At 32.7% G+C, this 16067-nt stretch overlaps 4 protein-coding genes across 4 annotated transcripts in view; 1 reads left to right on the top strand and 3 right to left on the bottom strand.

Annotated features, from left to right (window-relative positions):
* Positions 1 to 5468, top strand: part of HELRODRAFT_115758 (hypothetical protein) — a gene marked incomplete at its 5' end in the record, with an annotated part of 30162 nt that extends 24694 nt beyond the window's left edge. The window contains 5 exons of the mRNA XM_009030440.1: positions 45 to 191; positions 701 to 815; positions 4357 to 4473; positions 5120 to 5264; positions 5332 to 5468. Of these exons, the coding sequence (XP_009028688.1) occupies positions 45 to 191; positions 701 to 815; positions 4357 to 4473; positions 5120 to 5264; positions 5332 to 5348 (541 nt within the window). The 3' untranslated portion in view covers positions 5349 to 5468. The remainder of the gene's footprint in view (positions 1 to 44; positions 192 to 700; positions 816 to 4356; positions 4474 to 5119; positions 5265 to 5331) is intronic.
* A 1405-nt stretch (positions 5469 to 6873) lies between these two features.
* Positions 6874 to 8033, bottom strand: HELRODRAFT_181170 (hypothetical protein; the record flags this gene model as incomplete). Its single annotated transcript, XM_009030439.1, has 2 exons — positions 6874 to 7541; positions 8021 to 8033. 2 exons carry the CDS (start codon positions 8031 to 8033, stop codon positions 6874 to 6876), a joined length of 681 nt encoding a protein of 226 aa, XP_009028687.1.
* A 231-nt stretch (positions 8034 to 8264) lies between these two features.
* On the bottom strand, positions 8265 to 10958 carry HELRODRAFT_89171 (hypothetical protein; the record flags this gene model as incomplete). Its single annotated transcript, XM_009030392.1, has 5 exons — positions 8265 to 8582; positions 9749 to 9992; positions 10196 to 10305; positions 10669 to 10713; positions 10845 to 10958. Coding segments are annotated over 5 exons (831 nt in total), but the record flags the coding sequence as incomplete, so codon positions are not given.
* Positions 10959 to 14626: 3668 nt separating this feature from the next.
* Positions 14627 to 16067, bottom strand: part of HELRODRAFT_186121 (hypothetical protein) — a 19528-nt gene continuing 18087 nt past the window's right edge. The window contains exons 18-19 of the mRNA XM_009030438.1: positions 14967 to 15125; positions 14627 to 14892 (exon numbers count right to left, since the gene is read on the bottom strand). Coding sequence (XP_009028686.1) covers positions 14764 to 14892; positions 14967 to 15125 — 288 coding nt within the window. The 3' untranslated portion in view covers positions 14627 to 14763. The remainder of the gene's footprint in view (positions 14893 to 14966; positions 15126 to 16067) is intronic.

The raw sequence follows: 16067 nt of genomic DNA, 5'->3' as shown, positions 1-16067 counted from the left end.
ATGCGCACGTTTCATATTAGAATTTATAGAAATAATTTTACAAGTTCACTCACCGATGCTCTTGTCAAAAACTTGACATTTGCATTCGCTCCTTCTACGTTTTGCATCTTTTTAACTACTAACATGTTTCTTAGATTCTGGAAAACTGGCTATTGGTCAAGTCATCTTGGACACAGAAAATACCATATCAGGTTTTGTATGTATATATATATATATATATATATATATATATATATATATATATATATATATATGTTGGTAATAGACCATAATTTTTACAATATTCTATAAATTCTACCGAATGTTTGGCGTTAATATGTTTGTAGTTCGTTTACATATATATATATATATATATATATATATATATATATATATATATATATATATACATATATATATATATATATATACATATATATATATATATATATGTGTGTGTGTGTGTGTGTGTGTGTGTGTGTGTGTTTATATATATATATAACTTAACTATATAACTATATTTATAACTCTCACACGTATGTGTGTGCACGTACGCGTACGTGTGTGCGTGTGTCAGTGTGTGCGCATTGTATATATTGCCCTGTGTGTGTGTTTTACTTTGGCGCTAGTAAATGGATAATTGAAAAATGAACAGTCTTCGATTCTACGTAAAAGTTGTTATAATAATGGGAAACTTCAATGTGTTTTTTTTCATTTGCAGCGCTCTGTATGTAGTGGATCTGAAAAGGTTCCGAAGGATTGCGGCCGGTGACCGACTGCGAGGACAGTACCAGGGTCTCAGTCAGGATCCGAACAGCCTGTCCAATCTTGATCAGGTTTACACCGTCGCTAAAAAGTGTAATTTTATTTTGTGATATTGAGTTGACATCGTCATTAAAGCAAAATGCAAAAAGCGATTTTTAAAAATTTTTATTCATAACATGAAAGCAGTTGAAAGCATTTATAAATATTTTTAGTCGAATTTGTAAGTTGTAAAGTACAATATGGTACAAAACAAGAATTTTATATCGACACTATACACAGATATATCAAAGTAAGCATTAAAAAACAATTAATATGATACGTTTTTACAAATTTGTTTAAATGGAAATTGCATAAAAGTTAAAAAATGCTTCGGAGAATCAAAACGTGAAAGCTGAAAAGCAATATTCATCGAGAAAAATTTCAACAGATTGTCGCCACACAGTTAGACCACCAATCGCAAGCCAGTACAGATTGGAGTACATACAAAACCGTTTTAATGAACGCTACAACTACAGTTTGTGGGAAAACTGGTACAAAACGTCAGCATGAACGTGACACTTGGTGGTGGAATGACAGTGTACAAAACGCAATAGCTGAAAAGAAAGTTGCATACAAGCAATGGCAAAAATCAAAGTTTGCAGATGACCATAAAATTTTCCGTGAGAAGAACAACTATGCAAGACGTCAAGTTGCACTGGCACGGACAGATCAGTGCAGAGAGTGGCTCACTAAAAGCAAAGGTGAACAAATGAAATCTCTGTATCGTATAGCAAAACAAGCAAAGCGTACGAAAAAAGACGTAGTTGGTGCCTCATGTATCAAAAACGACAAAAATGAGATGGTTCTTGAACAAGATGAGATCAAGCTACAATGGAGAGAATACTTCAACCGTCTGTTAAACGAAACAAATCCCATCAATGTTAACTTTGACGCTCCACCCACCGAAGGTCCGATTCCAGACATCACTTTAGAGGAGCTTACAGAAGCTCTGAAAGCTATGAAGGATGGAAAGGCAGCAGGGCCCTCTGGACTCACAAATGACATTATCAAAGCATCTGGTACTGCAGGTATCCAAACGTTACTACAACTTTGCCGTGAAATCTGGAGAAATTGCTCAATGCCGACTGAATGGAACTATAGCATGACAGTCCCGCTATATAAAGGCAAAGGTGATCCATTGAACTGTTCATCATATCGAGGTATACGTCTGTTAGAACACTCCCTGAAAATTGTCGAGAAAATCATTGAGAGAAGATTAACGTCGTGCATCACAATCGGAAATTATCAATTTGGTTTTCTAGTGGGGAAATCAACAATTGATGCAATTCACATCCTTCGGCAACTGCAAGAGAAATACCTCGCGAAGCATCAACAACTATCACACATTTTTGTAGACCTTGAAAAAGCATTTGATCGAGTTCCCCGTGAAGCAATCAGGTGGAGTCACGTCGACAACTCATTCCAGAATATCTTGTTCGACTTGTGATGGAAATGTATACGAATACTAAGACTCTTGTCAGCACAACGGTTGGAAACACAGATGCATTTGACATCGGCGTTGGAGTTCACCAAGGCTCGATTCTCAGTCCACTGTTATTTATAACTGTGATGGAAGAAATCACAAAACCGATACGCACTGGTGACATTTGGAATCTAGTATATGCTGATGATATCGTTTTAACAGCCACGTCTGAGCAGAATGCAGTACAGATGTTTGAAGATTGGAACACCAGACTCGCCGATCATGGATTCAAAGTCAACATCAGCAAAACCAAAGCAATGAACACTGGTGAACCCATCCAATCCACAGATAGTGGACGATGGCCCTGTTCTGTTTGTAAAGCTGGTGTAGGTAACAATTCAATCAAGTGTCAGCAGTGTAACCAGTGGTGTCACAAACGTTGTTCAAAAATAATTGGTTCTTTATCTAAAGTGTCCAATTTTGTTTGTCCTACTTGCATCAATCCACAACAACAAATTCGAAATAGCACTGTTTTTGAAGCCATTAAAATAGAGAAAGTCACATCGTTTCAATATCTAGGAGATGTTCTGGATTGTACTGGAACAGCTGAAGCATACGTGCAGCCTGGAATAAATGGCATCTCCTTGCCTCTATATTGATGCGGCGTGACATCCCACTACCACTACGATCAAGACTTTATAAATCTGTGATACGTCCGGTGTTGTTATATGGTGCAGAAACATGGCCAATGACAACCAAACTGGAACAACAACTTCAACGAGCCGATATGAAAATGCTCCGATGGATGCAACGAATTAGTCTGAAGGACCACATCAAATCTACCGAAATCCTGCGTCGTGCTGGTTTAGATGATATAAAGGACGAATGCCGACAACACCGTCTGCGGTGGTTTGGTCATGTCAAACGAAGTAGAAACAGTGCCATAACTTCTCTTGCAGATGTTGAAGTACCTGGCACACGTTCCAAAAGCCGTCCAAAGAAGTCCTGGTCGCAAACAATCGAGCAAGACATGAAAGCTTTAAATTTAAATGAAATGGATACAACTGATCGTCTAATTTGGCGCAAAAAGTTGATGGCAAAGAAAACAACGTCCTACCTCGGGGAACCGGGTCTCTGGACGCAAAACGAAGATTGATTGATATTGCTGTCGATTTATTATTTGTTTTTCTTAAAGTACGGCCTGATTTATGGAGTATGTTAAGGAAGGTTTCAAATCGGTGTAAAGATTTATTAGTTACCCGATTTTTAATATTATTAAATTTATTAAACAACTGCTTTACAATTGAGGGGCATTTTTTGAAACCGTATCACTTCACCTAGGATCAGTTAAGTTTGTAATATCAAGATGATATTATATATGATATTACAGTTCATGAAAGCTCTAAATTTAAATGAAATGGATACAACTGATCATCTAATTTGGCGCAAAAAGTTGATGGCAAAGAAAACAACGTCCTACCTCGAGAAACCGGGTCTCTGGACGCAAAACGAAAATTGATTGATTGCATAAAAGTTAAAAATTGATGTATTATTAGTGCACCACTGCAACTTTCAAACACGTTAGCTCACATTTCATCTTATGCTTAGTTGATTTTTTGCACAGTGTCCGATTGTCGGAGATTTTTGCCGGGGTCGGAATTTTTCATCCGACACTTACTCCGAAAAATGTTATTAATTTAAAAAAATGTTTTTTTTTTCTGAAAATTTTTTTTAAATTTTGTTTTTTAAAAGATAAATACGTGTAGCGTTAAGCAATCGTCTTTAATACTGAAAATAAATGCTAATAATTTGAATAAAATCACATAATTTTTTCCATTATATTTGAAAACATTTAAATAAAGTAATTTTAATAAGAAAAACAATTACATTGACTGATTTTAAGTGTTTTTTAAAGTATTTTTTATTCAGTAGTGATAGTAAAGTGAAGTTATGATGCAAAAGTTGAAATTTTTTCTGGGAGTCGGAACCGAGTGTCGGAATCGTAAATTTTTACCAGCAGTCGGGGCCAGAATGTAAGTTGGATATTTTTCATCCGACTCTGACACTCTGGTTTTTTGCCATTGATGAAATTAAATTGATGCTTTAATTAAAAATTTGATTGTGTATTTTCTTATAATTTCTTTCCTCAGGATTTGCCTAACAACATGATACATCAAGTAGCCATAAAATCACTGCCTCAAGAATGGTTGTGGTGCGAAACTTGGTGCAGCAATGAAGAAAAATCAAAAGCCAAAACGATTGACCTGGTCAATAGCAAGCTTTCACTTTTTATATTTGTTTATATTTCTTCATTCGCCATATTTGCCATTAAAGTTAAGCCTTATAAGCTACCTGTTGGTATCCTATTTATTATCAATTCAGCCAAGCACCACCAAAAAAATGATTTGAGTCGCTTTATCGTTTTGAGTTTTTGTTAGAATATTATGATGAAATATTTATCCATGAAGCAGGAAGCAACCGAAATTGTCATTAGGTCACCATTGGAGCGCCGTGTCTTGCGCTGATAATGCGCGGTGGCATGGTTAGATACTTTCTGTCTAAAACTCAAAGACCATCATACGCGTATGATGCGGTACTTGCGCTTGCATGCATTGCATAATGTCTAGGTGTGTCGTGTCGTGTGAATAGTGTACAGCCTTTGTGGCATGAAAGTTTAATTATTAGTGTGGACAACATGTAAGCAGCTCTGCGTTTGACAGCTGCATTATAAAGAATAATTTAAGACCATTTAATGCCTAACTAATGAACAATACTTGACTATGAGTTTGCAAAATTTTTATATCAGTCTACAGCCAGCGCCTGATATTGATGGTGAAGCATTAAACTTTTTAAAATAAAATTGACACCAAAGATTTTGATAGTAATATTTATCGTGTTCGTATGCAATTTCAGTGCAATAATCCTAAGACAAAAGAACCAAAACTAGAAGCAGCCATGAGAATCGTTGATGAATGGAAGAGTTACGATGATGAAATTAAAAGGTTGTGGGACTCTGTTTATTCGCAAAATGAAACAGATTCAGAGCAAAAACATGAAGGTTAAATTTTAAATAAATTATATTTATTTATTTAATAGTGACTGAATAACTTAAAATATTTTTGTAGGTCATGTTGAATTGTGATAGAAGAAATGTTAAACATCTCTTTTAAATTTATATATTTGTTATAGAATGGTGTAATTAATTGATAGTGTCTAATAAATTTTTACTCGACGTAATAATGTCCTTTGTGATACAATAAAAGTGTTGTCTTCGTTTTATCCATTTGAAAACTTGTAAACACTTACTGGAAATTGAGTTGACGTACGTTTGGATGAAAAGCTGTATCATCTACACGTGTAACTCGCTCCAAATTGCACGCTACATTTTTTACCTTGTTTTTCACATTTGTTTTGAAGGTGGCAAAAGTTTCGTAACTTAGAATTCGTAAAATTAAAAGCCTCAATTCTTTTCTGCGATACTCAGCTGTACCGGCGTGTCATTGATATCTCATGTGATGTAACATCACTTTCCAGTAAAGAAGCTGTTCAAACCTCCAAACCTATAACTTGTGAGTCATAAGTTGTAAACCTGGGGAACTAACTCCTGGCCTCTAATTTTACTTGGCTTTCCAAAGACCTAGTTCTTTCTGGTCAATGTGCATTGTTCTTTTTTATTTTCAATAGTAGTTAGATTTAAAGTTTCTTGACATAGGTAACATAATGTGACAGTTTAACATTTATGTATAACAAAATTCATTCATGTTATTTATCTACCTGCTAGACCTAGATTCTTGCCGATATATTACAATTGCAAACCATTTTAAATAATCGTTAACTAAGTGACCCTATAATAGTCTTTGATAAAATTAAGATATTTTAAAACATTGCTCAAACTTCGGTAACATTTTAAATTCAATCAATATTCGTAAATGGTGTTTCAAAAGTTCTGGCATTTGACAAGCATATTTTCTTGAAATCACAAATACAACAGTTCAGTGATTTAGTTTAAAGTGTATTTTGACGCGTTGACCCGATATGAATAAAATGATTCTGTTAGAGGACCATTTAAATCATCAATTTTCACTTAGAATTCAGCTGTTAGTCTACTGTAGCACTTAATTTATTCATCTGTGTCCACTAGTGTCTTTTTTATTTAATTCTCTGTGTGATTACACTACTAGTGGATTACATAAGTATATAATTGTTTCCATATAAACATTTTCCAAACGGCGAGTGCATTTAAAACATTATTTCATTGAAAAGTTGTAACCATCGCCAACGAGAAAAGTTTAATTAAAAAGTAAAAATAAATCCGAATCACATTGTCTTCGAATTAACTATCGGGACATTACATTGCCTCCTACAGTATCAAACTATGGCGTATAAAATTATTATTTTTATAATAGCAGTTTTGATAAACTTTGACTGCTTAAAAAGGTATGGATTCAATCACAAATATATATATATATATGTGTGTATATATTTAAATACGTTGGAAGGAGACCATATTGTATAAATATATATATATATATATATATATATATATATATATATACATCGTGAAAAATTAGCACAGTATGAAAATTTAATCTTAATTTATTGTTTAATAGATGATGCTGAGTTTATTTATCTGTAGAGTATTTTGTTACTGATTGTACGTTTTTCTTTTATTCTGGTACCATTTGTTTGAATAAAGTCAATTGCGTTAACGTACTGAGGGCTAAAAATATCCAAAAAAATATTCTGTCGGTGAATTTGGCCAAAATCCTCCATTCTATTTCTATCACATCTTGATCAGCAGGATTCTGAACCTGTGTTTTGTCATTTGTTTCAACGTTTCCAATTGAACAGTTCACGGAAGTGCAATTAAACGTTTTCATGCTCCTTTTTGATTCAGTTGTTGCAACAAGGTTTGTACTTTTCGTGAAAATTTTTGTCCAATTCAACTTATTTGTTTGGCGCATTTCATAATTGCAAGTTGGTCTATCGACAAAAGGATACATATTGTTGCGCCCATATGATTCCATGTTTTTTATTCTCATAGAAGGATCTAGGGAGCAACGAGGAGTTGCGTTGTCAGCCCACGTGGGTCTGATTGGTATTGTCGTGGCACCAATCCTCTGAGGTACGTCATTTGCTTTTTCAGTGCTTGCAACATTCTTATTGTCACTAACGCATACCGATTTTCTAGAGATTGGGTAAAATTTGGAGGCAATATTTAGACACCAAATGGGAGCCCTGTCCTTAGAATCTTTTTTGGCGTAGATGTTGGTAACAATAACTGCCATTACCAAAGCCACCGTTACCATTACCATAGTTGAACCAAAAAACATCCCTTAAAAAATAATAAAAAGTAAAATAATTACCTTATATCTATAAATTATCATCATTATAACATCATGAAGATACTAATTATAAACTCTTATTGAAAAAAATAACAGCATGTCCCGCGTTAGTTAGCCTCCTGTTTAGTTTTTCGATTTTTCTAACGGTTGATCGTAAATCGTTCTCAAGTTTCTTCAGTCCTATCGCACAAAGTTGATGATTGTAAAACAAATTAAATGATCGTTAAGCATTCACTTTGAACAAACAAAGAATCAACAAAGTAGAGACACAGTATATCTATATTTAAGCATCTGGCCACGTACCCAACGTATCAATTCGAACACCGAAGATGGTATAGGAATAACGAAAAAAGCTTTTTTGTTCTGTCATGCTTAAAATAAATAAAAATTTTGGTTTTGAACTCAAGAAACTTGAAAATGATTTACAACCAACCGCTAGAAAAAGCGGAAAAATAAACAGGAAGCTAACTAACGCGGAACATGTTGTGATTTTCATCAATAATTGCATTTTCTGACAGTCTTAACCCAATATATATATATATATATATATATATATATATATATATATATATATATATATATATATATACCTATATGTGTTTGTGAGCGCGTGCGTATGTGTTTAATTTAATTGATATCAATGCATGCAAGCAACAACAACAGTTAAATAAATAAGAATGATTGCATTAACAACCTGTATAATAATAAGCAATTTAATTGAAATGATCGTAACCCAAAATTGGAATGGCGTCGGGGGTAGGTGGCATTGATTCTCCAACCATCAGCAAAAAAACAACCAAAGCCAATAATATTGTCATCTCTAGGTTCACTTTTTCTCCAGATTCTACTGGAAGAAAGAATCCCAAAAAACTTATGAGAAATATGAGGAAACATGGAGCGATAAGATTGACTATGTAGAAGAGGCTTCCTCTTTTCATGTGAATTGTAAATGTTATGTCTGGATAGGGTTCAACGCAGCAGGCATATTTCTTCTCGTGCCGTTCAGTGGTTATTTTCTCAACGGCCCATTCCTTCATCAAAACAAAAAATAATGTTAGACGAGTGAATAATTTATTTTATTTTATCCATTCACACACACACAAACACACTATTTTTCCTTCGCAATTCTTTGAGATTATATACAATTTTTAAATATATCTTCTTTTGTACACGTCCAATGTATGTGGGTATGTTGTTGTATAGGTGTAATTGTATAGACGTCATACTTATATGAATGAATGTATGAATGAATGAATGATAGAATGAATGAATGAAGGAAGGAATGAATGAAGGAAGGAATGAATGAAGGAAGGAATGAATGAAGGAAGGAATGAATGAAAGAAGTCAAGAATGAATGAATGGTAGATTTTAAAATATGGTTTTATGTGTTAACAGAAATGTATATTAATTGATGCGTGCCACTTTTTAATTTTGTATGAATACTTTACAGAAATATTTTTATTATATATATTTCTAATTTTAATTTTTTTATTTTTCTTTTAACTTTCTTGTTTTTTTTTGTTTTTCATGCCATGCATGTTGTACTATTTTCTGCGTCTGACTGAGTTTGTTTCTTTACAGATAAAAAACACTGGTTACTCGGTTTGAGAGTAACTCTTTTCATCGTTTGTTAAAAATCGAGTAGTTTCTGCTAACAAGACCAAGATTTTGTAATTCCACTGAGATGATGGTGTCCATCAAGACCGTTTGAATCTTCCACCAGAGATGTTGTTATAAATTCTGAAAAAAGGCAGAGCAATCTCCCAATAATTCTAGGAAGTTGACGCTTATGATCATTTGGATTATCATTGAAAGTTCGCCTAACTAAGTTGATTGAATATAAAATATATAAAATAACACAATGTCAAGGCTATACAAAAATGTACAACATTCTAGACGAACACGATTGAACAGCACAGTACGGTACATGATTGTACAACACCGTAGACGATTGCACAAAAAGAATATTTTCTTTTTAATTAGAACGAATGACGACGTGTGTACTTTACATAGATGACTATCAATGTTGATGCTGTAATAAGATGCACATGCACCTACATGATATATCTTAATATCCAAATCTAATCACTTTGTGTTCCTGAGCAACCATGCTCGTTAGAACTCCGATGAATAAATCTCAATTTGCTCACCTTGTTGTATATTAAAATGTTTTTTGACAAAACAAAAAAAAACAAACTTGATTTTTTGAAACATAATAAACTTCATTTCTTTCATTGGACTCGTTGTAAACCAAATCCAGCTCATGTCCGTTGTAGGTCCACGAAATGAGAACTATGTCGCAAGTTTGACTATCGAATGGGAAATATTTAACATTGAGAGTGCAATAAGTTTTGATGAGGGCGGGAAACATCCACATGACGGATCCGCTGTGGTAGACGATGGCGTTCGTCATCAGGTAGTCGTTGAACTTGTCACCTGCGCTGAAAAACACTTAAAAAATATTCACTGCCAATTGTGGCATTTAAATAAATTATTTTAAATTAAGAGCTTGAAAGTGTCAATTGCATGTTTTCCATTAAAAAGAGTGTTAAAATCACATCAGGTGAGGTGTGAGTGCATTAGTGCAATGATTTAATCTTTATGTTAAAGTTCCTTGGTTGTACGTTTTAAAGAAATTAATTACAAATTTGAAATGACGAGATCGGGAATCCAAAGCTTGTTGGCCGGTATCCTAATGGTCTCGACATTATCGTATTCAGATTTGTTCCATTTTAAGTATTCATCCTCCCAACGCTGTTATATATATATATATATATATATATATATATATACATATATATATATATTATTGTATATTATCAATATATATACATATATACATGTATATATATAATATGTATTTAGTGTTTTTAATGTATGGAGCTCTCAAAGCAGCGGTGCCAGCCTCAGTCTGCAGAAGTGCAGCTAATGTATTATCTACCAGCCATGGTGTGGGAAGGTTACGTTCCAGGTCAGGGACCGTCCCTTCGTCCATGGAGAGATGGTATATGTATGTTGTGTTAGTGTGTGTGTTTGTGTGTGTATTTGGTGTATTTTCTAAGTGTATTTTGAAATAAACAAGATGACAATGTGATAATGTTAAGCAGCTGATGTTACTTCTCTGATTGCCAACAGACAAGTGAACGTTTGTTCTTTTTCGTTCTGCAAATGTTTATTTCAACAGTTTTTACGTTCATTTAGAATGTGAAACGAGCTATCATTGTTTATGCAAAAAATCAAAAAAAATATTCGTAAAATGATCATTTTAAGTTAACTTCTTAGTTTCTAACTACCGTATCGAGGATGTGGTACAAGGAAATTGCGAGGTTGACGGTGACTGGTGTCCTGTCGTTCTTCACGGGCCTCGTCGTCCTGTCGTACACTTGTATTATGTTCTTTTTTATGCGGATCTCATTCGACTTTTGTATTCTTGACGTTCGCCCAACAGCTTTCGAATAATAATAATGGGAACATCCTTTTATTTTCTAACTCCAAATACCAAATATTAATAATGAAATAATTATAAAATCCTATTTAATCTAAAATAATAATAATTATAATAATAATAATTCGAATAATAACAGAAAAAAACACACTTTTCTTGCATTGTGTTATCGTAAACAAACAAGAAAACAATCTCACAAGTCGCGCGTCGGCTCTTTGCAGATGAGCAATCAATAAAAGAAAAATATTGAATGTCTTATCGGAAATTGATCGGCAATACAAAGTGCCTGAGAAATGGTATCGTATAAAAAAATGGCAGCATAACTCAGCCAGCGGTTCGATTCGTTGCTTGTTGATTGAAGATATTTAATTTGCATTCATATGCATCATAATATCTCATCCATTCTATTTTAGAAATTTCTTTTGATAATTATCACATCTTCATGATTGATGTTTTTTTCTGTAGTTCTTGAAAATATTACTTTTTTATATCTATTCTTACTTTTGAGGAAATTTAAGGATCCGTGGTCTTTTAGACAATCTCGTAATAAGATGAATTAACATTTTATTTTACTTTTGATCAACTATCTGATGATTACATATTTCTTATTTTTCACGCAATTTCGTGCAAATTATGAGATTTCTATTTGTGTGTGTTTTAAGTCATTTTGCACGCCTTTTTTGGGATTGTTTGTGAGAGTATGTGTAATGCTCATAACATACGTAACTAAATAAACTGCTAAATTAATTTATGTGTTTATGTAATGTTCAATTTTTTTTCATAAGACGCGTGGCAACGCACGCTGGCAGGGCGTAGGTCCTGTGTTTTTATAAGTTTAAAAACTCTATCGCTAATTTTTCTAATGATATCTTACCTGGCTCAAACTCTTAATTGTTCTCATAAGTTTTGTCTTTATTTTATTTTTGATTCTACCGTGTCTCTTTCTTCTCAGATTATTAATGTTGCAGAAAATTCATATTTTCATCATTGTAGAATAAAATCTTACGCCTTCCCTTGATGATCCTACTTTGCATTTCTTGTTACTTTATAAGTTTTATTCACTGAATCTACTCTATATTTTTAACTCAAGCTTTTAATTCGGCTGCTTGTTCAGCTGCTCCTGTCCTTATCTTTTTCTCCTCCATCTTCTATGTTCTCTTGTATTGACTATCTATAAGATGTAGAATAATTTATTAAAATCTTTATATTAATGTACAAAACATTATCCCAAAGTATTTATAAGATATTTTAACTTAATTCCTGTTACACGCTCCTACGCTACATTTGTTTTTTTACTTTTTTTTCTGCAAATTTTTTTCGTTCACACTATGTATTATTAAACTCGAAACGGTTCAACGTTGCTACTGCTTGCTGCTTGTCGTTTTCTGAGTGAAAAGATTAAATTCATTGAAATTATAAATTTTTGCTCTTTATTCCTTCATTTCTAATCAAAATTCTCAATTTGAAAACAGTCATTACCAATCGTTAAGTAGATTGTACTTATAAAATAACAATATCGTGAAACAAATGATTTGTTAACAAAAAAGATTTACAATCATATTCCTGCATATTTAATGATGTTAATCAGTTAAATAATAAAAGATAAACATACCACTGATGAAGAGAAATAACGTCCATGAAATAAAAAAACTTATTTTTAGCAGCATTATATTACTGTAAGCATTACAACTTTAGCAACCTTAAAACTAATTTACAGACGCCTGATAATTTGCGGCTTTCGTACTTAAGCATAAACAAAAATGCGTCCACTCATATGTTGATATATTTATTAAACATGATACAAGTAAATGATGATGTGCGTGAAGTTCATGATATACCAGAAGTTGCATGACATACTTTTATAAAAGTTCTCCATTGGTTCATATTGCAATATTCGTCTTCTTCATATCGCTAACTACCTCCACTGATAGAATATAAAATTATTTTTGTGCTCTGAATTACATAAACAAATTTGGCGATATCGAGTCATCCTTATTTACTGCATATAGTTTATTTTGCCAATAAATCATTTGTTTGTTATAAGATTTTAAAGATTTTTCAAAATGTCCCGTTAATTTTTTTTGTTTCTCTCATTTTGTTCATATAGTACATTTTGAAAAATTAAAAAGACGGCGAAATAAAGCCAAATTTCTCCAATTCAAGTTAAAATTAATTATAAAATTAACTTAAATTTCTAACGTGAACTATAATTGTTAGGAATTGAGTTGTCAAATCAAGAATGATGCTGTTTCATAAGAAATCAGATTAAAATTAGCACAAGCAAAAGCTAAAATACTAAAATGTAATTTGTATAATTTCTCTTTCTTAAGAACACATAAAAGATTTCAAAAAATGTCATAGAAGTGAGCTGTTTCTACCTCAAAATTTCTCCCACACAACACGCGTCTGAAATAGCCTGTCATTCGAAACCAAACTGCTGGCCTCCTTGAGGCAAAACTCTTAGAGTTTACGAGAAAAGAAACTAATTTGAAAGCAGCCGTTTCCGTAAACAGGACACGTAAATTTTGGCCGACAACTCATTTAGAAAAAAAAAACTTTGACTTTAGGCCACGTCTGCTTCTTGACTATACCCATCATATCTTGGGAAAGATTAAGAAAATAAACTTCTACATAAATCAGGCGTGGTTGTACATATTTAAGGTAATATTGTTACCTCTATCGATCTTCGGCTTTCTGCCTACCCACGTTTGTCTAGCAAAATTTATAGCCAATGTGTTTTTCCAAATGATGTGCACGTGGTCATGCACGATGCATTTACTTCGTACTGGATCATTCGTCGTGTATATTGTCAAGTAACTCAAAGTATTTTGTTAACAAATTATACCGTGTTCCAATATTTGTCACAAATCTGTTAGAAGTTCAAAAAGGTGTTGGCAACTAAAACATTCTTTAGTTTGGCCCAGCTGAAGATCAACCCAAATTACTTGCACATGAAAACATCTTTATTCTGTATATATGGGATGGCCTATTTGACGTTTGATTTGCTAGTCTGTCTTTTGACCCTGGGTAGTGTCAGTTTGACAAGAATTTAAGTGATCAACTCGTGCAAAGTATTCATTCAACAAGAATGGTGCAGAAATTTTAAGGTTTATAAACGCAGAATACGAGGGTGCACGAACTATTTCAAAAACTCTGCTGAAGTACCTCAATAAGACAAAAACACCACAATATAAGTACCCCAACCAACCAAACTTTTCAATTTTCATCTTTAATGACCGCTGTAGAAATGAACAATTAAAGTGCTTAGATTGAAAAAATTTTGGCTACAGACGAAGTACTTTGCACCATTCCGTTTCTTTTAAATAAACATGACTTGATCATCTTATGTTTCATATAACTTTATATTCTTTAATTTTATTTTACCATGTTTTGCGTGTTACATGTCCCATGTGTATAGATGTCATATGTAAGTATATATAACATATAAGCCTTTTGCCTTTGCGTCATAAAAAGCATCTCCAACAGTTGTAAGGGGCAAAAGCATGCAACAACTCATCGGAATCTGTCATTGTTGACACATTGTTGTCAGTGTACACCCCTCTTGGTTGTAACAGATTTTACGCATGTTACTCTGATTTTTTTTTACAGAGAATCAACGACAAATTAGTTAAAATATTTCAATTTAATTTTCTAAATTTGAGTAAAAAATTAGAAATTTATTAGCACAAAATAATCTTAATGAACGACTTTAACGCAGAGATTTTACGAGCCAAAAAAAGACGGAATGTAATTACAAAAAAACTAAATTACGAAAAACTATCATCAGTTCTGGCGACGACACCAAGCGACATTTGATACCGGTTCTGATTTAGCAATCGAACATTAACATTCATTTCTCCCGATTGTTGTTCCAATTCCAAGTTTCCATGATTAACCTGAAAATGTTATTATGCCACAATAATTATAGCGGTACACGCAAAAGTTCAGTATAAAAGATCGTAAGACCGACCAAATGCAGAGCAGACATAAAGTAGCGACAGATTTCCTCAGAATTTTCGTTAGCAACAACTTTACTAAAATCTACAGGTCCATTTGATGATGACAGAGAACTGAGTTTGTTGATAATTTCAGCTTCATACTCATGCACATTGAAAGGTTTCTGTTGTTCCTGGATGAATAAATTCATTTGAAAAATGATGGGCGATAAAAAATTTCAATACAAAGTTTATCTAAGTTTCAATGATAAAATAAAATTAGGAATGTTGTCGAAAGTTTAAAAACTGATACAAACAGCAGCTATCATACGGCGTATTATACTATTTTCCAAGTTGCGTAAAACAAAGAAACTTAATATGTATGAATCCGTATGAGAACTATACAGTTTTTCATTCATTTTCAAAGTTTATTCATAATCAACAACATATATCAAATAAGTGAATGAAGTTGAATATGCGGAGCTCGAATAAGACTGTATGTCTTGTGGTGGCCACCGCAGGTAGATATATGAATATTTAATGAAATGAGGTAAGGAAAATAACTGAAGCAAAAAGATAATTGAAGATAAATAAAGAAATGTTCGTGTTATACATATATAAACATATAAATATATAAATGTTCGTTCAGTACATATATAAACATATAAATGTTTAACCATTGATAAAGATCATTCATCCGCTTCATTTGTTCTCACGTGTTCATAATATAGCATTAAGTGGTGGAGTCGAGATCCAGTGTTAATAAAGATAGTTTACGTATAGTTTATATATATATATATATTTATACACACACTATATATACATTATATACATACTATATTATCGATGAAAATCACAGCATGTTCGGCGTTAGTTAACTTCCAATTTAACTTTTCGATTTTTCTAACGGCTGATCGTAAATCATTTTCAAGTTTCTTTAGTTCGAAACCAAAAATTTTTTGTTTATTTTATGCATGATAGAACAGGAAAGCGTTTTCGGTATTCCTATACCATCTTCGGTGTTCATATTGATATGCCCAGATGCTCATATATATATATATATATATATATATATATATATATATATATATATATATATATATATATATATATATATATATATATATATATATATA

Source organism: Helobdella robusta (genome assembly GCF_000326865.2).
Source record: "Helobdella robusta unplaced genomic scaffold HELROscaffold_68, whole genome shotgun sequence".
Classification (NCBI taxonomy): domain Eukaryota; kingdom Metazoa; phylum Annelida; class Clitellata; order Rhynchobdellida; family Glossiphoniidae; genus Helobdella; species Helobdella robusta.
The sequence above is the reverse complement of the archived record's forward strand: the minus strand, read 5'-3'. Positions and strand labels throughout refer to the sequence as shown.